Source organism: Dasypus novemcinctus, chromosome 3 (assembly GCF_030445035.2).
Source record: "Dasypus novemcinctus isolate mDasNov1 chromosome 3, mDasNov1.1.hap2, whole genome shotgun sequence".
Lineage (NCBI taxonomy): Eukaryota > Metazoa > Chordata > Mammalia > Cingulata > Dasypodidae > Dasypus > Dasypus novemcinctus.
In genome coordinates this window covers 45,232,342-45,253,941 of record NC_080675.1, presented here as the reverse complement: position 1 = coordinate 45,253,941, position 21,600 = coordinate 45,232,342, and the positions used below count along the sequence as shown (strand labels likewise).

Sequence of the window (21,600 nt, the reverse complement as noted above, 5' to 3'; positions counted from 1 at the left end):
CCGGGGCGCCTTCCCGCAGGGAAGCTCTGGGGGACCAGGTTTAGCTTCAGAGTGAAGCTTTTGTGGAGCCGAGTTCGGGAGGGGTCCCTGCTAGGTTTGGGCTCGGAGAAGGCGACAATACCGGAGTCCCTTCTACCTTACAGAGTGGAAAGAATCTTGTTTTGTTCCTAGAGGACAGAAGCAGCCCGGGCGGGTCAAAGAGTCTATTCCCTTCTCCCCAGGCAGCGAGGGAAGGATGATGTACTTTCCTCAACCTGTTCGCAGATTCGGTACATTAGAGCGGAAAGACCTGGCCAGACTGCCCTCCTGTCATTCCATAATCTGTTTAGTTTTTGACCCATAGGGCCACGTTTAGGGCCTGCCTCGTGTCTGGACATTTTAGTAATCATTCAGTCATTCTAGCACCAGCTATGTGTTGGACACAATATTAAACGCTATAATTATAAAGGTAAATAATTCAGTCCCTGTCCAGGAGTAGCAGATTGTGCAGTTCGGAGGACAGAAAAGCAATACAGTTTGGAAAGCATTGTAATAAATGTATGAATTTTGGGCTATTTATCGTTCCCTGAGGCCTAGGAGGAGACCTGAACCTACCACTTCGAAAAGAGTATTTAGGAAATGAACAATGAACTGTACTTTTGTTTTTCTTCTCATCCTCCAGTTGGAATTGTTTCCAAGTTAGTTATTGTGGAAATACTTACCCATCTGACACCTGGAGGAGTGGTCAGGTTGATTCTTATTAGCACTAACATAAGGCTGCTTGCTAATAAGGTTTAGTACCATCAGTCTCCAGGGTTAACTTTACAGGGACCTGCTTTGTCTTTTGTCCCGAAGTTGGAAGCCTCTGTTTAGGCAAATTTAATAGCAATTATTATTATTATATTGCATATTTATGACTATAACTATAAATTATCGACAAAAACAAGGGCTTAAATACAAGATTATTTACATAGTAGCAGAGAAAATAATTTAACTGGACATTTGTGCTTCATGGAGTGTAGGAATCAAGCTTCCTCAGTTAGTTAACCCATTACTGCTTCCTTCTACAGAAATCATTTGCAGAAGATTGCTAAGAAATCTCCCAACAGTGGCAGGTCTACTCGGATCTTTGCAGTATTCCCAAGTGATGGATTGTTGAGTTGATTCAGGTCAAGCCCTTTTCTCTGTATCTGTCCTTGGACTTTGGGGTCACCGTTTATGTAGATAACTGAATTTACCCAACAGATAAAGAGTATGGATAGGATGCTAGTGGAAAAAGGAATAAAAAATTGGTCTGTTATGGAGGAATAAAATATGGACTAGAATGCACTTACTGATAGTCTACTATAAAACTATTGTGACATATAATAGAAGAAATTTTAGCATCGAGGTGGAGAAAGTGGCCACAGTATTTGCTGAGGGCAGGGAGAGGGTAGAAGAGACATGATGTGGGGGCATTTTTGGGATTTTGACTGGTCCTTAATGACATTGCAGGGTCAGATGCTGGACTTTATATATCCTGCCATAACCCTCTGAATGTACTGGGGGAGAGTGCGAACTACAGGGTAAACTATTATCTGTGTTGGGCAGTAGTGCCCCAGAATGTGTACACCGAGGGCAGTGAGTGTGCCGCAATGATGAGGGAGGTTGTTGGAGTGGGAGGAGTGGGGTGGGGGTATACAGGAAACTCTTATATTTTTTAGTGTAACATTTTTTTGTGTGATATATATCTCTTAAAAAAATAGAATTTACAAAAATGATGTGGCAGGGGGTGGGGAGTGGGTTATATGGGAACCTCTTATATTTTTTTGTTTTTTAATTTTTTTAATGTAACATTCCTTGTGCTCTATTAACTTTAATTAAAAAAAAAAAAGAAAAAAAAATTGGTCTGTTAATTTAGAGACCTAAATAGAGACTTCCATGGTTAGAGAGGCAAGTCAAAACGAGAAACATTATCAGGAGATTTTCTGATCTGTTTCTCGTTTTCCCATACTTTTTTCAGCAGAGTGCCCTGCAGAGTTCCTACCAAGCAAACACCAGTACTTATGTTCTGAGTACCAAGGCATAATGAGTGATGCAAAAATGGATATAAGAAGGTTCTGGTCTGCAAAAGGCTCGGCCAGGGCCAGGGCAGGACTGGAGGCCAGGTTCTGATATAGAACAATGGTATTAAGGGTGTCTTTCAAATCTAGTCCTAGCTTTATAGTAGATAGAGCATCTTGTATTTCTTTTTCATGTCGTTACTCCAGGTCATGTTTTTAAATTTTATTTAATTTCATTAATTTTTTAAATCAACTGTATTGTTACATATTTTTTGTTTATTTTTTAATAGAGTAAACATTTTTTGAAGATACATAGATCATACAAAATATTACATTAAAAAATATAAGAGGATCCCATATACCTGCACTCCCTCCCCCCATTTCTTCCGCATCACCAAATTCTTTCATCAGTGTGGCACATTCATTGCATTTATTGATACATATTAATAAAGCATACAGTTCATCCAAAGTGTACAATCAATGGTATTTAATTAATTTATTTAAGATTTATTTTTATTTCTCTCCCCACCCTCCCACCATTGTCCGCTCTTTGTGTCCATTCGCTGTGTGTTCTTCTGCATCCGCTTGCATTATTAGGTGGCACTGGGAGACTGTGTCTCTTTTTTGTTGTCATCTTGCTGAATCAGCTCTCTGTGTGTGTGGCGCCACTCCTAGGTGGACTGCGCTTTTTTCATGCAGGATGGCTCTCCATGTGAAGCGCACTCCTTGCGCTTGGGGCACCCCTTCGTGGGGGTTCCCCATCGTGGCATGGCACTCATTGCGCACGGCAGCACTATGCATGGGCCAGCTCACCACATGGGTCAGGAGGCCCTGGGGATCGAACCCTGGATCCTCCATATGGTAGGTGGATGCTCTATCAATTGAGCCATGTCCACTTCCCAGTGGTATTTTATAATCACATAGTTGTGCATTTATCACCAAGTCACTGTTTTAAAAGTCTAGGATAAACAGGTGGAGAGAGTAGAAAGGTAATGTGGTATTTTTCATGGCTGCCTCAATGTTTTAATAATCATCATAATGACTATTGGGTCCCAGCATTGTGCTAAATGCTCCATACAATGTGTCATTCAATCATTACACATTTTACAGATGAGGCAACTGTTACTTAGAGAAGTACCAGTTTGGTAGGCTGATCAACCTTGCTTGGAGGAGTTGTTTCCAAAAGATACTTCTGTTACTCTTTTGGTTCTGACTAAAACTTACATTTATTCATAGGGATTTACTAACAGCTCAATTTGGTACCATTGCTGATAGGACAAATGCTTGTTTCCTGCTTCCTATCTGATTCTCCTGGAGAATTTATTTGTTAAATGATAATGTGATAATGGAAGTTAAACCTTAGATAGGAGAGAGGCATTAGCTATGTGTTCTTCTGTTCCGTTTATTCATTTTCATTCATTCAACAAATACTTGCATGCCTTCTATGTGCCAGGCACCATTTTTAGCACCGGGCATAAAGCAGTGAACAAATGAGGCTAGGTTGATGCCTTTATGAAACTTGTTCTAGGCCTGGGAAAAAAGGAAGAAGAAAAAGAAATGTTTGTGTGTGTGTGTGTATGTACAATTTACTGTATCATCAGAGGCTTGCTTCCTTATTGTGCCATCTGGAATGCAAATGCTCTGATTCAGGCCAGTAGGTTAATAGTTACAGATACTACTCCTATTTTCCCTTTAGTCTGCCCTTAAACAGGTGCATAAGCATCCTCCACTTCAAATGGCAGGATGTCATTAGACAGTATTTCAATCGAGTGACAGTCAACTCTGAGGGGGATTCTAGGAGAATTATCAATATCAGTCTTGGTCCCTGCCCTCAAAATTCTTTTCTCTTGGAGAGGAAAAAAAAAGAATTTGCCTGAAGCAATCACAGGATAATTTATGATAGCATGTAATTATGTGCTAAATTATGACTGCATTGTACTAGGATTTCAGAGAGTGTAAGAGCCTTCTGTCTGGGCTGAAGCAGGACCACCTCATGGAAAATGTGGGATTGGAGTTGGGCTGTAAAATGGACTTGGGTTCAGCCATGCCAATGGGAAGGACCATTATGAGGACTCAGGATTGGCTGCAGACAGTGAGGAAGTGGCTTACGGGGAATGGAGGGTGCATATTAGATGTGGTAGGAAATTAGGTCAGCTATCTGAGTGGGTCTAGACCATGGCCAGGCTGAGAAGGTGTCTTGGAATGATGGCCAGGAAGTCAATGCAGATCCTGCAAGAAGTCAAGGCAGAGGTTTCTCAGAAAAGAATCCAAGATTCCTGCTGTTCACGTATTTCAAGTTACAGTTTCTGAAAGATTATTCAATTGAGATGGAACAAGTGACTAAATATGATCAAACTTACCAGGGTGTGTTTTTTGTTTGTTTGTTTCTCATATTTCCAGTAGAGGAGGCCAGGGTGCTGCTTGGTTAAATGATCAATAGGCTAGCTATTTGAATCTGTTTTTTTCTCCATTTATTCCATATTGAAATCCACTATACACCATTACACCTATAAGGCAATTCCAGATATCAAGAGTCTACCATTTTGCCTGTAAAAAATGTCCAAATAATGTTCTCTAGTTGACGTGAAAATGTAGGTGAACTAATCAAATACCTACTTAAAAATTTATGTTTTAAATTCAGGTAATATGCCTTTAAAAAAATCATCTACTGTATAAGATTACACTAATTTAGAAGAGAACATTCCTCTTCTTATTTATAAAACATTTTTCTTCAAACTCTTCCCAGGCATCTTTGACCTCATTATTTTTGTCATCACTAGAATCACTTTTTATTTATTTATTTATTTTTGAAGTACTGGGGCTGGGGATTGAACCTGGGACCTTGTGTGTGGGAATCTGGCACTCACCCACTGAGCCACATAGTTTCCCTGAGTTGGTTTTTTCATTTGTGTTGCTCGTTTGTTGTTGTTGCTGTTTATTCAGGAGGCACTGGAACTGAACTGGGACCTCCCATGTGGAGGGAGGTGCCCATTGGCTTGAGCCACCTCTTCTCCCTGGAGTCACTTTTTGAGTTAGTCAATATGGCTTTCCAAACCACATTTTAAGTTCTTTGAAATACATCCTCTTCCAATGTTTGTAAAATACTGTCACTGAATATTTTATCCCAAGCTGCAAGTATCTATTGGCATAATATTAGTGGTTTTTTTGCAATATGTCCAGTTGGTGTGATCTCCACAACTTAACCATATACTGTTACATTTTAAAGTGATCTTTAAAAGGTTGGTTTACAATGGCATCCTATACTTGGAACTAAGTTCATATCCCCAGGAATAATTTTTAATTCTGTCTTTAATTTGACTTTCTCTTTAAATGACACCTTCAGCTCTGCTTTTGTAATTAGCCCAAACCAGTCCTTGATTGAAGTTGCTTTAGGCTAATGTGTTGTCCCCAACTGGTCCTTTGTATTAAAAATAATGTATTTGAAAAAACTTCCCACTTTTAAGCGGGACTTTGTAAGGATGTGAATGTAAAGTGATTTGTCTTTTCTGAGAGAACTTTTTTTTTTTTAGAAAAAAATCCTTGACTCATTATTAATGTATTAATAATTCTTTCACTGAAGCTTATGCATTCGCATAAATCTTGGGTGGTTAATCTGCTTTTTGCAAGGTTCCTCCTCTGGGAGAGAGGGAGATATGTAGGAAAAAGGGAGGTGATAGTCCATGAGATGAAATTGGGTGCACCATGAGATTAACTTTAGATAGAAGCTGTGAAAGAGCAAGTATCAAATGCATTAGTTGGTTTTTACCACTCATCTGGGAATGGAAATTATTCTATGCTTCTATTGATTGGATTTCTAGAAAAACACCATGAGATATCTTTTAAACAGAGCTATTGAGAATTCAGACAGATGCTTAGATCTTTATTTATTACCTTGCCCTTAAGTCTTGGGAACTTGGGTGGAGTTACTTTATCTCTGGCTCTTAGAGTCTAGCACAATCTCTCCATCTTTGAAAAACACAAACTAATATTTATGTATATTAGTTTATATATAATACAATTAGGTTATATATAATATATAATATAAACTACATATATATTAACATATATTTATATACACAAAAGAATGTTTACAATATATATTTAAAGATATATTTGTATGTATATATATAATCATATAAAAAGACTTCAGCAAAGTTAAAAATATTCTGTACATAGGAACGCAATTAGCCTTAGCCTTCCAAGAAACAGGGGTAAACTTTGAACAAATTAGTTTATCTTAACTCTCGACACTTGTGTTCTTTTTTGGTTAATACTGTTAGGATTAACATTTAGTTATGTTATATATTAAATAAGGTTTGGAGGGCTGGCCTGGGAACCTAACCATTAGGTGAAACATTTTTTTTTTAAAGATTTATTTATTCACACACACACACACACTTGTTTGTGCTTGCTGTCTGCTTGTTGTGTGCTCTCTGTGTCTGCTTGTCTTCTTTAGGAGGCAGTGGGAACTGAACCTGGATCTTCCATGTGGGAGGGAGGTGTCCAATCGCTTGAGCCGCATCTGCTTCCTGCTGCTTGTGTCTTTCATTGTGTCTCCTCATTGCATTATCTTACTGCTTTAGTTTGCTGTGCCAGACCATTGCACCAGCCTGTTGTATCAGCTCACCATGCCAGCCCATCGTATCAGCTCACAGTCTTGCTCATCTTCTTTAGGAAGCACTGGGAGCTGAACTTGGGACTGTCCATTTGGTAGGTGGGTGCCCAACTGCTTGAGCCACATCTACTCTCTGATGGGAAAACAAGTAGTCTGAACAACTGACTTACCAGTGAACTTTCAGAGCACAACTCTTTTGTAAGCTGTGGCCTGCCTATCTTTGTAAATTGTGGCCTACTTATCTTTCCAGGTATGTGAAAACTTGGATACCAAGGTATTTCCAACTACACTCTTTGGAATCCTTTTTTGTTTTGAAAGAAATTTCATTGTTAACAAAAAGTAATACTAACATAATTAAGAGCCATTTTCCTATAACCTAGAATTAACAGTTTTTTTTTTCCAATATTTGTTTTTCTCCCTGCTCCCCCCCCCCCCCCCGTTGTCTGCTCTCTGTGTCCATTCGCTGTGTGTTCTTCTGTGTCTGCTTGCATTCTTGGTGGCACCAGGAATCTATGTCTCTTTTTGTTGCGTCATCTTGCTGTGTCAGCTCTCCATTTGTGCATCGCCACTTCTGGGCGGGTTGTGCTTTTTTCATGTGGGGCGGCTCTTCATGGCATGGCACTCATTGTGTGTGGCAGCACTGTGCATGGGCCAGCTTACCACATGTGTCAGGAAGCCCTGGGAATCGAACCCTAGACCCTCCATATGGTAGGTGGATGCTCTTATCAGTTGAGCCACATCTGCTTCCCTAGAATTAGCAGTTGTTAACATTTTATTGTTTTGCTTCTGGTTATTTGTTTAAAGAAAAACAATTACAGATAAAGCCAAGTCTCTTTTAACCCATCATCAGTTCTTTGGGCCTCCCAGCCTACCCAGAGGCATCCACTGCTTTAGGTTGGGTTTGTGTTCTTCCACTTCACTTTTAAGCCTTTTACACATCCATGAACACTCTCTTTGTATGAGTTGGGTTTAAGAATTTACATAAATTGCATCATGCTCTGTCATCTTGCTTCTTTTCCTTTAACATTTTTTTGATATCTATCCAGATTAATGTATGTATACTCATTCATCCTATACAACTAATTTTTTTTCTTTTTTCTTTTTCTTTAATAGAGAAGTTGTGGGTTTGCATAACAATCATGCCTAAAATACAGGATTCCCACTTACCACTATTATTAACAACTCGCATTGGTGTGGAACATTTGTTACAATTGATGAAAGCACATTTTTCTAATTGTATTACTAACTATAGTCTGCTTCAACTTACGGTTCACTCTGTGTAGTGTAGTTCAAAGGATTTTTTTTCCTATCTGGTTGCATCATCATCTTTTCAGTGTGTTCTTTCACTGCGTGGAAGCCTATGCCTCTCCACACTGCACAGGTCTGGGACACCTTTTTTCATTTTTTTATCAGTAGGTCCTGGGGATCAAATCCAGGTCCTCCATAAGGTAGATGCGAGCTCAACTGATTGAGCCATAGCTGTTTCCCTTTTTTAAAAAAAATTATTTTATTTATTTTTCTTTATTTATCCTCACTTCCTCAGATGGTTCACTCATCTGTCTGCTCATTGTTCGCTTATCTTCTCCAGGAGGCACCGGGAACTGAACTCCTGTGCATTTTAAGCTTTAACTTCCCATTCCCTATCCCCATCCTGTCCCCTGGTAACCTAGATTCTAGATTCCGATTCTATGATTTTGCTTATTCTGATTATTTCAAATGCTTGTCATTTTCTGTCTGCCTTATTGTACTCAGCATGCCTTCAGGGTTCATCCATGTTATCTCATGTATCAGGACTTCATTCCGTTTTTAGGGCTGAATAATATTTCATTGTGTATATATGCCACTTTTTGTTTATCCATTCATTGGTTGATGGACACTCGAGTGCTTCCATCTTTGGGCATTTGTAAATAATGCCGCTGTGTACATCGGTGTGCAAATATCTGTTCGAGTCCCTGCTTTCAATTCTTTTGGGTATATACCTAGTAGAGGGATTTCCATTTCATATGGCAATTCTATACTTAGCTTTCTGAGGAACTGCCAAACTGTCTTCCACAGCAGCTGCACCATTTTACATTTATATGCACTAGGATGGCTATTATTTAAAAGACAAGTGCTTACTCCAGAAAGACATATTCTTAGATTTAATCCATTCCTCTCGGTGATGACCTATTGTAAATAGGATCTTTTGATATTTCAGTTAAGATATGACCCACCTCATAAAGGATGGGACTTAATCCTATTGTTGAAGTCCCTTATAAACTGAATGAATACAGAGAGACAGAGATAGAGAGAGAGAGGGTGAGGATGAGAAAGCTGCCCAGGGAGCAGGAATCTGAAATTTAATGGAACTGAAAGGGAAGGGAGAGACCAGCAGACACTGCCATGTGCCTTGCCATGTGACAGAGGACCCAAGGATTACCAGCAGCTGATCTTTGAGAAGAAATCATTGCCTTGATGATACCTTGATTTGGATATTTTTGTGGCCTCAAAACTGTAAGCTTTTAAGCCAATGAATTCCCACTGTTTAAGCTGAAACCATTTCATAGTATCTACTTTAAGCAGCCAAGGAAACTAAAATAAAAAGTGTTGGTGAGAATGTGAGACATTGGAACTCTGGTGCATTGCTGGTGGGAATGTGTATAGCTGCTGTGGAAAACAGTTTGGCAGCTCCTCAAAAAGTTAAATGTAGAATTACCACATGACATGGCAATTCCACTTCTAGGCACATACCCAAAGAAAGTGAAAACAGGGTCTCAAACAGATAATTTTTTTTTTAAGATTTATTTTTTTTGTTTATCCCCACACCTTCATTGTTTGTACTTGCTGTGTCTGTTCGTCTTCTGTGCTTCTTTAGGAGGTACTGGGAACTGAACCTGGGACCTCTGATATGGGAGGGAGGTGTTTAATCACTTAAGCCACTTCTGTTCCCTGCTTTGTTGGGTCTCTTTCTTCTTATGTCTCTTGCTGCGTCATCTTGTGTCAGCTTGCTGTGCCTGCCAGTTGTGTCAGTTCACTGTCTTCTTTAGGAGGCACTGGGAACCGAACCAGGGACCTCCCATGTGGTAGGTGGGAGCCCAATTGCTTATGCCACATTTGCTTCCCTCAAACATGTACTTGTACACCAGTGTTCATAATCTCATTATTCACAAAAGCCAAAAGGTAGAAACAATCCTTTCATCAATCAACAGATGAATGACGAGAGAGAGTTATATATATAATGGGACACTTTTCAGCTGTGAAAGGGATTGAAATTTTGAAACATGTTATAATATGGATGAATCTTGGAAACATTATGCTTAGTGAAATAAGCCAGAAACAAAAAGACACATATTGTATGATTCCACTTATATGAAATGTCTAGAATAAGCAAAGTCATAGAGATAGAAAGTAGATTAGAGGTTATCTGGGTCTGAGTGGAGGGAGAAAGGGGAGTTAGTGCTTAATAGGTACAGAGTTTCTGTTTTGGATGCTAGAAAATTTTTGGTAATGGATGGTGGTGATGGTAGCACTGCACTGTAAGTGTAATTAATGTTACCAAATTGTACATTTAAAAATGGTCAAGCTGGAAAGTTATATATTTTATTTTATTTATTATTTATTTCTCTCCTCTTCCCACCCCCCCCACTCCTGCCCCAGTTGTCTGCTCTCTGTGTCTGTTTGCTATGTGTTCTTCTGTATCTGCTTCCATTGTTGTATTGTTGTCAGTGGCACCAGGAATCTGTCTATTCTTGTTGCATCATCTTGCTGTGTCAGCTCTCTGTGTGTGTGGCTGCCACTCCTGGGCAGGCTGAACTTCTTTTGTGCTGGGCAGCTTTCCTTACTGGGCGCACTCCTTGCGCGTGGGGCTCCCCTACGCAGGGGACACCCCTGCATGGCACGGCACTCCTTGTGCAACATCAGCACTGCACGTGGGCCAGCTCCACATGGGTCAAGGAGGCCCTGGGTTTGAACCGTGGACCTCCCATGTGGTAGGGAGATGCCCTATCCGTTGGGCCAAGTCCGCTTCCCTGTATTTTATATATATATATATATATTTTTTTTTTCCACAATAAAAATTAATTGAAAAAAAAAAAGCTGAAAGAAGACAGAGGTTACATATTTATCAGTTACCAGTAGTTTACAAAGAAATGCAAAATAATCCAAAGACAATGAACAGGGCTAGTATCAGACAGTCTGGAAGGGTGTGATGGACAATGCATAGTTTTCCATTGAAATACAAAACATTTTCTACTCTACTATATAGTATACACAGTATACTATGGTATATTCTATATGGTGTGTAGCAGTTAGTTGGGATGACCTTGAAGTATAGTATATTCTATTTTATCCATTACTTCCCTGTTGTAATTTTTACTGTTACTTAAAATACAGCAGTGAACAGCTTTATACACACACCTTCATGTGAACTTGTACATATAAAGAATAAGTGTACAGTAATAGTTGTGAACTTATAAAACAAACATATGTAGCATCATACAGCACTCTCACACTTCACCCTACCACTAATACCTTGCATTGTTGTTAAACATGTTACCAGGCTATTTTTACCACTATAGTTAGGTAATATAATTTAAAATCTAGAGAGGAGAGTTTGCTTTTCCTTTTTAAGATGTTTCTGGCTATTCAGATTACTTACCCTTCCAAATAAATTTGATTATTGTGTTTTCAATTTAACGAAAAGCTTTTTATTGGGATTGCATTGAATCTGTATATCAGTTTGAGTAGAATTGACATCTTAATGATATTTAGTCTTCCAATCTGTGAACATGGAATGTTCTTCCAGGTATTTAGGCCTTTTTTGATTTCTTTTAACATTGAGTTGCAGTTTCCTGAATACAAGTGCTTTACATCATTGGTTAAATTTATTTCTGACTATTTGAGTTTTATCTGTCTTATTTTATTTTCACCACAGTTTTAGTTCCCTTTATTGATATAATCTTCATTTCTAGACTCTCTTCTAGGTCTCTCCTGTCTTTTCTTTTCAGGCTCTAGCATACCCTTTAGAATTTCTTAAAAATCTGGTCTCTTGGTTAGAAATTTTCTCAGTTTCTTTTTATCTGTGACTGTTCTAAACTTGCCCTCATTTTTGAAAGACAGTCTTGCTAGATATAAGATTCTTAGCTAGAAGTATTTCTCTTGTAGTATTTTAAATATATCACACCAATGCCTTCTTGCATTCACGGTTTCTGGTGAGAAATCAGTATGAAACCTTATTGGGTATCCCTTATATGTTATGCATTGCTTTTTTCTTGCTGTTCTCAGAATTCTCTCTATGTCTTTGGTATTTGACATTCTGATTAGTATGTGTCTTGGAGTTGGTCTATTCGGATTTTTTCGGATGGGAGTACGTTGTGCTTCTTGGATATGGATAGCTGTGTCCTTCAATAGGGTTGGGAAATTTTCTACCATCATTTCTTCGAATATTCCATCTGCCCCTTTTCCCGTCTCTTCTTCTTCTGGGACACCCATATCATGTATGTTTGCACGTATTTGCTTTCATTTAGTTCCCTGAAACCTTGTTTAATTTTTTCCATTCTTTTCTTCATCTATTCTTTTGTATGTTCACTTTCAGAGGTCATTTCTTCAAGCTCACCAATCCTTTCTTCTGCCTCTTCAAATCTGCTATTATATGATTCCAATGTTTTTAAAATTTCAATTATTGCACTTTTCATTCTCATGAGATCTACTATTTTCCTATGTATGCTTTCAAATTCTTTGTGCTCATCCAGTGTCTTCTTAATGTCCTTAATCTCTTTAGCCATCTCATTGAATTTATTAAGGAGATTTGTTTGAACATTTTAAATTATTTGTCTCAACTCCTTTATATCATCTGGAGGCTTATCTTGTTCCTTTAACTAGGCCGTATCTTCTTGGTTTGGATTGTAGTTTTTTGTTGGTGTCTTGGCACCTGGCTTACTATAGTATTTATTCTGGGTGCAGTTTTTCTCTTTAGTTTAGGGCTTCCTGCCATTTCTCCCTTGCTGGTTGTGCTGTAGGAGCCAAGGTTGTAATTGGTGCTATAAGCTGCGGAGGCTTAAGCTGCCCTCATTATCCCAGGGACTAATGAAGCTTCTCCCAACTTTCTCCTTTACCAGGGGTAGGGACAGAGTCACAGCTGTGTGGAATAATCCAAGTCATGCAGACCTAGACTGTAGTTGCCCAGAGAGACTGATTAAGCTTCATATCCTTTTCTCCCCTGCCTGGAGTGGGGATGGAGCTGCGGGTGTGGGCAGCAAGCTATGCAATGCAGGTCCAAGATGACTGCAGTTGCCCCAGTGGACTTCCAGTTTTCAGTCTGTGCCAGCCAAATGTACCTGCAGTTACCTGGATAGGCTGGTGCAGGGCCCACCAGCCTCCTCCCTGCCAAAGGTGTCCCTGACACCTAGGCTAGGGCCGCAGGCTGATCTGGGTGAAAGAAACAGTTTCCTACCATCATGGTGATTTTTGATCCCTGCTTCCCCTCAGGCTGGGGGTGGAGTAAAAATGGGGGTCACTGGCCTCTTTCTGACCTGGGCAAGTTCAAACTTCAGCTGTTCTTAGGGTTATACTCTAGCCAGCCAAATTCACCAGTCAGTAGCTGAAATTGGTGGCCAACCATCTCCTCCTCCCCTGTTTTTGGGAAATGGAGCTTCCAATTCCAGCCACAGAAAAGCTACTGGGGCAGCTCGTGCTGCCAAAGTAGAATGATCACCGGCCTCCAGGGCTTGGCAGTAATTTCCTAGAGAGGCTGGTGCAGGTCCCTCCAGTTTCCTCCCTGCCAGAGATGGGGTTGGGGCTTAGGCTAGAGCTGCAATCTGATCTGGATGGAAAGAAGCCTGTCCCTACCAGCACTGTGGTTTCCAGTCTGCCCTGCTTCCCCTCATGCCATGCATGGCATTAAGATGGTGGCCACCAGCCTCTTTCTGACGTGGACAGGCTCAAACTTTGGCTGTTCTCAGGATTATACTTTAACCCACTGAATTTACTCAATATCTGAAGTTGGTGCCTAGCCATCTCTTCCTCCCTCGTTTTTTGGGAAGTGGAGCTTTCAAGTCCGCTGCAGAACAGCTCCTGAGGTGGCTTGTGCTTCCAGTGGAAGATGGGCACCCACCTCCGTGGCATGGAGCGCTCTACTTAAAACTCTTCTCTGCAGATGGGCAGCCTCCTCCTTCCATTCCTTCAAGTATGTTGCAGAATGCTCTTCCTGGAGCCCCCAAACAGGTGCTTCAAATAGCTCCAGATAGCTCTGGGTGTTTACTGTAGCAGGAGCTGACTCTAGGAGCTCTTTACTCTGTTGCCATGTTGCTGTTTATATATCTATTTTGGTTTAATTTTTAATAATTTCCCCCAAGTTTTTATTATGTACTTTTACTCTCCACCTAATCCCCCTGTTTTTGTTTTCTTGGTTGCTGAAGCAAATACCACACAATGGATTGCCTTAAATTATGGGAATTTCTTAGCTCACAGTTTTGAGGCTAGGAAAAAGTCCAGATCAAGTCCAAATCAAGGCAATGCTTTCTTCCTGAAGACTGGCGTTCTGGGACTGGCTGCCAGTGATCCTTGGTCCCAGGCTCCTCTGTCACATGGCAGTGCACATGGAAGCCTCACCTCGCCTCTCTCTTCTCTTCCTTGTTTCATTGACCTTCAGCTTCTTGCTTTCAAAGTAGCTTTCTTTCTCTGTCTGAATTTCATTTTGCTTATAAAGGAGTACAGTAGTAGGATTAAGACCCATCCTGGTTGGGTTGGGCTGGATTGGGCCATACATTAACTGAAGTAACCTCATCAAAAGGTCCTACTTAGAATGGATTCACACCCACAAGAATGGGTTAAATTTAAGAACATGTTTTTCTGGGCTATATAGCTCCAAACCACCACACCCCTTTCCCCATATAGAAACTGCTAAAGGATTAAATTTTAAAGGAGAATAAAATCATGATTCATACAAATATAAAAGGAATACACGTCAGAGATTTTATTTAACTCAATTAATGAGGGAACCAATAAGATAATTTAAGACATGCTCAGAAGAGTACTCATAGTACCACACAGTTATAGTCAGATAAAAATTTACAAATGGATGTAAAACTGGTCAGTATGCACAGGGAGTGAATTAATTGCATTTCACCAGATAACAATTTCTGTTTCTGTGGACAGAAATTATTTGGATTACTGTCTGTTTTCTACAAATTAACTTATTTCTCCACAGAGTTGTGAAATAGCCTATTTAAAGACACAGGTGGAGATAACCCAATAGGTGACCTAGCCAGGGCACCCATAAATTTCAGTCTTTCACAATTTTTCCTTATGTAAATATATGTGTATGTGTGTAAGTTTATGTATACATATATGTGTATATAAATATTTTTCTGAGCTGATGAAAGTAAGATGAAGACATCATGATACTTCATCCCTAAGTACTAAAGAGTTCATTTCCTAAGAGTGACATTCATCCACATAGGGACAGTAACATACACCTAAGAAAATAAAAAATAATTCCATAGTATTATTCAATTTCCCCAATTGACCCAAAACTTCTTAATATTTTGTTTTATTTGTTTTTTGAACCAGGATCCAATCACAGTTCATTCATTTCAGGCTATTTTTAGACTTTGAATTTAGACTTTGAAGAAATGTCCCTTGGGACTAAATTTTTGGTGACTAATCCTGGTAGTCTTTCTTGTAACATTTTCACATAGTAATGTTTCAGGAATAGATCAGATACTTGAAGCTGTTATTCTTCTCCCAAGGGTGCTATATCACTTTCATTAGTATGACTCTGAACTGTGTGCCCTGTACCCAAGGGATATGAACATATGGGCCCTTTGCTTTTTACCCAAAAGAAAATTAGCTGTTGTAATGAGCTGTTAAACAGGCTTTGTATTGTACCCACCTGATAACTGCAGTGGTTCTTATGCAGAAAAGAGAGATGAGAATAGTCAGTTCCTTTGGGATTGAAATGCTGCATGAAAATTCAAGATAAAGTGAGAGAATAGGGAAAGTGCACAAGCTTTGGCATCTCTTCATTGAAGCTGATTTTTTCCCCCTGAATTCAGATTTGTGAGCCATATAATGTTGAATTCTTCATGATTTAGTTTTTGTTGTTGTTATATTAGTATGTGTTTATAAAAAAAGTTTAGCTTTTTAAAAAATACTTAGCCTAACTCAGTTCTCCTATACGTAGATGAAAGATTTTGATAACTTTTAAAAGATAAATACAATTATAAATCTTGCTTATAATGAAATTGTTAAGACTGCTTCCCTAATTCTGTCCCAAAGGCTAAATTCCTAACTCTACTCATATGTCAGAGGTCCCCATGACCAATCCCAGGCTCACTGATTTGCTAGGAGGACTCCTAGGATTTGTTGCCAAAAGTCACAGGTTACTGCCCTATGTACACTGAAATCAATATAGTGGCACTGGTGCTTCAGAGAGAGAAAAGGCTAGGTCGAATGGCACTGGAGATGGAGCCCCTTGGCTCAAATCTGTTTTCCCGTGTTTAAGGGGTTTAGGGCTTTTATGGATTCAAACAAAAGGAGGTGGAGTTATTACCATTATAACAGCAAGTATAAACAAGGAGTGGAACTAAGCTAAAATAACCATTATAATAACAAGTATAAACAGCTATAGTTAGTGGTAATAGACTCATATAGTTGTACTCATGGCTGTGATTTATTATAGCTGTTAAAAGAAAAACTTTTCAGGAAGCAGATGTGGCTCAAGAGATTGGGTTCCCGCCTATCACATGGGAGGTCTGTGGTTCAGTTCCCAGTTCCTCCTAAGAAGACAGCAAGCTGGTGAGATGGGCATGTGCAGCAAGCTGACACAACAAGATGGTGCAACAAGAGACACAATTAGAAAAATCAGAATGAGAGACCCAGCAAAGCAGGGAGTAGGGTTTCCTGGTGCCTCCTAAAGAGGATGAGCAGGATGGCAAGCTGGCGCAAGGGGCAGGTGCAGCAAGCTGATGTGGCAAAATGACACAACAAAAGACACAAGGGAAAACAATGAGAGACACAACAAGGCAGGGAACGGAGGTGGCTTAAATGATTAGGAACCTCCCTCCCACGTTAGATGTCCTGGGTTCAGTTTCCGGTGCTTCCTAAAGAAACAAAGAGGGAAACGGACTTTGGCCCAGTGGTTAGGGCGTCCGTCTACCATATGGGAGGTCCCGGTTCAAACCCTGGGCCTCCTTGACCCTTGTGGAGCTGGCCATGCGCTGTGCTGATGCGCGCAAGGAGTGCCGTGCCATGCAAGGGTGTCCCCCGCGTGCGGGAGCCCCACGTGCAAGGAGTGCGCCCATGAGGAAAGCCGCCCAGCGTGAAAAGAAAGAGCAGCCTGCCCAGGAATGGCGCCGCCCACACTTCCCGTGCCGCTGACGACAACAGAAGCGGACAAAGAAACAAGACGCAGCAAATAGACACCGAGAACAGACAACCAGGGGAGGGGGGGAAATTAAATAAATAAATAAATCTTTAAAAAAAAAAAAAAAAAAAAGAAAGAAGACGAACAGACACAGCAAGTGCAAACAACAAGGGGTGGGAAGAGATAAAGAAATAAAGTAAGTCTTTAAAAAAAGGAAAGCTTTTCTACAGCATTAAATTTAGGATCTCACAGCTTTATTGAGTGATCCATGAATTGGGTAGCGTCCCACTCAGAAAGGAGAAAGGAGCCCTATTCTGGGAGTGCAAAGGGGAAGATCATATAGGGTGGACAGGAAGGCAAGTAAGGAAATGTTCTCATTGCCTTACATAGGGGGTTCTTACAAGTGGGGAGCAGATATACACCGATTTGTATGGTATGCCTCTCCATTTTGATAAGCTCTCTCTTCTGGGCTGAAACTGGTTTATTACCAGGTGTTGCTTATCTGCAGTTCTGTGGCATGTGTGCTATTTTCTCAGAAAGCCCCTGCAGGTCAATTTTTGTCTTCTAGACAAGCCCTTCTTGGAAGGGAGTTCCTCCCAGCAATGCCAATGCAGGTGACCATTTTATTTTACTTAACAAAGCCAAAGGATACAAAGCAAAATCAAAAGGAACAGATGTTTCAGATGAAGTGTGGAGGAAACGAGGCCCAAGCTTCCAGGAGTCCCTTCGCGATAGAGTCATACAGTAGGTGCTTAATTCCTCCAGCACTGAATTGCGACATTGTGACAACATGTATAATGTGTATAGCAAGGAGCTCATTAGAGACATTAGAGACACAGTACCCAAGGTTTTTATTGGGTACAGGCTATATAAGCATTCCCTGCCTAGCATGTATCAAAATTCAAAATTCCAGATTCCTGAAAGGAACGCAGGTATTTGGCATAAACCACATTGTTTGTACAAACAGTTTAGGCATAGTGAATCACTCATATCAGTTCTAGAATGGTTGGATCCTTCTTGAAATCCAAGTTCTTAAATACTAGCCAACTTTGTAAGTAGACTTTTCTAAGGATAGCAGTCTCAGACTTGCTGTGTTAACTCTTTTATACACAACTAGCTTTGCTCCTTTTCTTCTGTTATGCAAATCAGAACATTCAAAGAATGCTTGTATCTTTCTAGTCACAAATTTATTCAGGTTTTATATAACAGTGACAAGCTCTGTGGAAAGAGAGGAATCAGAAAAGGATATTCCATGTTTTAGGGCTTACTTTTATTTTTTCATCCCCAGATGAGTGTGTTAATCATTTTTATATTAATTCATTATTGTCAAAATTTTTTCAGGCTTATTACTAAGTATTGTTTTTAGGCTTGTACTCTGAAAACCATGCTATTTGCCCTTGACATGATCTTTTTCTGTTAACAAATACACTAGTTCCTAAAGATAACTCACAGAATAGGAGAACTTTTTGCAAATCATGTTTCTGATTAGGGGTTTGTATCTAGAATATATAAAGAACCATTACAACTCAATAAAAAAAGACAACCCAATTTTAAAAAATGGGCAAAGAATCCAGCATCCATGTGGAATCTGAGCCTCCTCTTGACATAGAGGTGCAATGGACACAACCAATCCAATGTCCACATAGAAGAGGTGGCATTGGATTGGGAAAAGTGGACATGGTGGACGGTGGGTATGGGGAAAGGCAGGAAGAGATGAGAGGTGGAGGCGTCTTTGGGACATGGAGCTGCCCTGGATGGTGCTTCAGAGGTAATCACCGGACATTGTAAATCCTCACAGGGCCCACTGGATGGAATGGAGGAGAGTATGGGCCATGATGTGAACCATTGTCTGTGAGGTGCAGAGGTGCCCAAAGATGTACTTACCAAATCCAATGGATGTGTCATGATGATGGGAACGAGTGTTGTTCGGGGGGGGGAGAGGGGGGGTGGGGGGGTGGGGTTGAATGGGACCTCACATATATATTTTTAATGTAATATTATTACAAAGTCAATAAAAAAAAAATGAAAAAAAAAATGGGCAAAGGATCTGAATAGACAGTTCTTTAAAGAAGAAAGATCTACAAATGGCCAATAAGTATAAAAAGATGCTTAACGTCATTAGCCATCAGAGAAATGCAAATCAACACTACAGTGAGCTGTTACTTCAAATCTACTATATATGGCTATACTCAAGAGAACAGATAATAACAAATGTTGCAAAGATGTGGAGAATCTGGGACCCTTGTACACTCTGGTGGGAATGTAAAATGGTGCAGTGGCTTTGGAAATAGCCTTCCAGTTCCTCAGTTAAACATAAAGTTACCATAATCCAGCAATTCCACTACTAGTTATATACCCTAGAGAAATAAAAACATATATCCATGTCAATGAATGTTCACAGCAGCATTATTATTCATAATTTGCCAAAAAGTGAGAACACCCCAAATGTCCATCAACTGATGAAAGGCTAAACAAAACATGGTATTTGGTGGGAAGCGGATTAAGGTTCAAACCCAGGGCTCCTGACCTGTGTGATCAGCTGGCCCACACGCAGTGCTGATGCGTGCAAGGAGTGCCCTGCCATACAGGGGTGTCCCCCGTATAGGGGAGCCCCACGTGCAAGGAGTGTGCCTCATAAGGAGCACCCAGCGCGAAAAAATGCCCAGGAATGGTGCCGCACACATGGAGTGCTGATACAGCAAGATGACGCAACAAAGAGAGACACAGATTCCTGGTGCCACTGACAAGAATACAAGCAGACACAGAAGAACACACAGCGAATGGACACAGAGAGCAGACAACTGGGGGGGGGGGGGGCGGGTAAGGGAAGAGGAAAAAAAAGCAGTATTTGGCAATAAAAAGAAATGAAGTACTGATTAGTGCTAAAAATGATGAACCTTGAAAACATTATATTAAGTGAAAGAAGCAAGTTACAAAGGACCATATATATTGTATGATGCCGTTTATATGAAATGCCCAGAATGGGCAAATCTATAGAGATAGAAAGTAGATTGGTGGATGCCTAGGATTAGGAGGGGGGAGGGACTGAGGGATGATAGCTAAAGTGTACAGGGTTTCTTTTTGAGGTAATGAAAATGTTCTAAAATTGATTGTGGTGATGAACATACAACTCTGTGATTATACTAAAAGCCACTGATTGTACACTTTAAAAAAAAAACCTCTCTCTCTTCGTCTGCTCCCTGAGTTACTGCTGCCGGGAAGCCTATTTCCACAACTGCCATTAGCTTCGATTATATGGATTAGGTTAGTGGAGAAGTTGATTGTGAAGCATAGATTCTGTCTCTCACTCTTAGTCTTAAATCTGTCACCCTGCAGAGCCCCTGAATCCAGCCTACAGTACTATACTACTTAGGACAAAACCATGCTAAGCAACTCCAGTCAGTAGGCCTTTGTGGCAATAGGAAAGTAAAGTTAATAGAGGTCTCATCTGTATTTGTTCTCTCTCTCTGTCCCATCTCCTACATTATTACTAGGCAAAAGTAGAAGAAAAGATCCAAGAGGCCTTCAGTTCTTACAAGTTCAACCACCTTGTACCAAGGTAAGCTGCGGATTAGAGTTGGAGGGGATTTGGGAGACAGCCTCCCATGGGAGGCTTTCTTCTTTCTTCCTTGATCTTATCCAACCACAGGGAAGATCTGCTGTGAAACTGGTATTTCTTCACCTTGTGGCTACCTGGATATGCTTTTATGACCCTGATTCCTCCTTCTGCTAGAATACTGTCTAGAGGAAATGCTCCGTTTGAACCGAGCAGTCAGATGCTACATGGGGTGCCCCTTGAGACCTAAACACTGAAGTCTGAAGATGGACAGAGGAAGAAAAGTTCACATTTTTGTTGCTTAGTCTCAGCCCACTACTCTGGTGTTTGGATACAGAAGTCTCAAGTTTTCCTTTTTCATATAACACTCTGAAGCAGATACATAGACCTGGAGTATCAAATTCCTTTGATGTAAATTATTATTTGACTGGGGAAATGAAAAGGTTTGAGCTTCTCTCAGCCTGGTCCTTATTGGCAGTTGTACAGCAGATCTATAACATGAAATTTCAAATGAGAAACATAATACCTTTTGTTTCTGTGGATCTTAGCAAATCAGTAGTTCAAAATTGAATGGTGGTTATTTTATTTTAATGATGGAGTGCTTTTCCTTGTCATTCTCTGAGCGAAGTATATTAGGCAGCTGGCTGATGCCTCTGGACAGGTAAAAGGGTCTGAAGTCTAGTCTAACAACCTTTATCATGTCTCCTGACTTTATGAGACCTTTTAATGGACTAAATCCTTCAATCCAGTCTCTGGGGTACTTCTACTAACTGGAACATTAAAAATGGTTCCAGCATTAGTATATACATATATTTGCTACCATTCTATTTTGCCACAATTTCCTTTAAAAAACCATTTTTATTAGAAAATTCTAATTAGCCAAGGCAGCAAACAATTGGAAAAGAAAAGTGCTTATAGGGAAAAATAGGATGGAAATATTTTTCATCTTCCCTTCCTGGAAAGAAGGAAAATGCCAACAAACCAGAGTTTTCCCCCAAACTGCTAAGCTAAAGGTCTGCATTAACCCAAAGCTCAGTATTATTACATAATGAATTATTCCTCTTCT

General features: G+C 40.1%; 1 protein-coding gene across 8 annotated transcripts in view; it reads left to right on the top strand.

Moving 5' to 3' along the window:
- FNTB (farnesyltransferase, CAAX box, subunit beta) overlaps positions 1 to 21,600 on the top strand; it is a 95,299-nt gene that overhangs the window by 3,850 nt on the left and 69,849 nt on the right. For 4 of the 8 annotated variants that reach the window (XR_011648324.1, XR_011648323.1, XM_058293270.1 and 1 more), the window contains exon 2: positions 20,473 to 20,537. Coding sequence is in view for 6 of the 8 variants with exons in the window: in XM_058293270.1 (XP_058149253.1) it covers positions 20,473 to 20,537 (65 nt within the window). In the remaining 2 variants the exon portion in view is untranslated. Of the gene's footprint in view, positions 1 to 2,618; positions 2,883 to 20,472; positions 20,538 to 21,600 lie in introns of those variants that run through there. The other 4 variants (XM_071213884.1, XM_071213883.1, XM_071213881.1 and 1 more) reach the window with 4 other exon arrangements.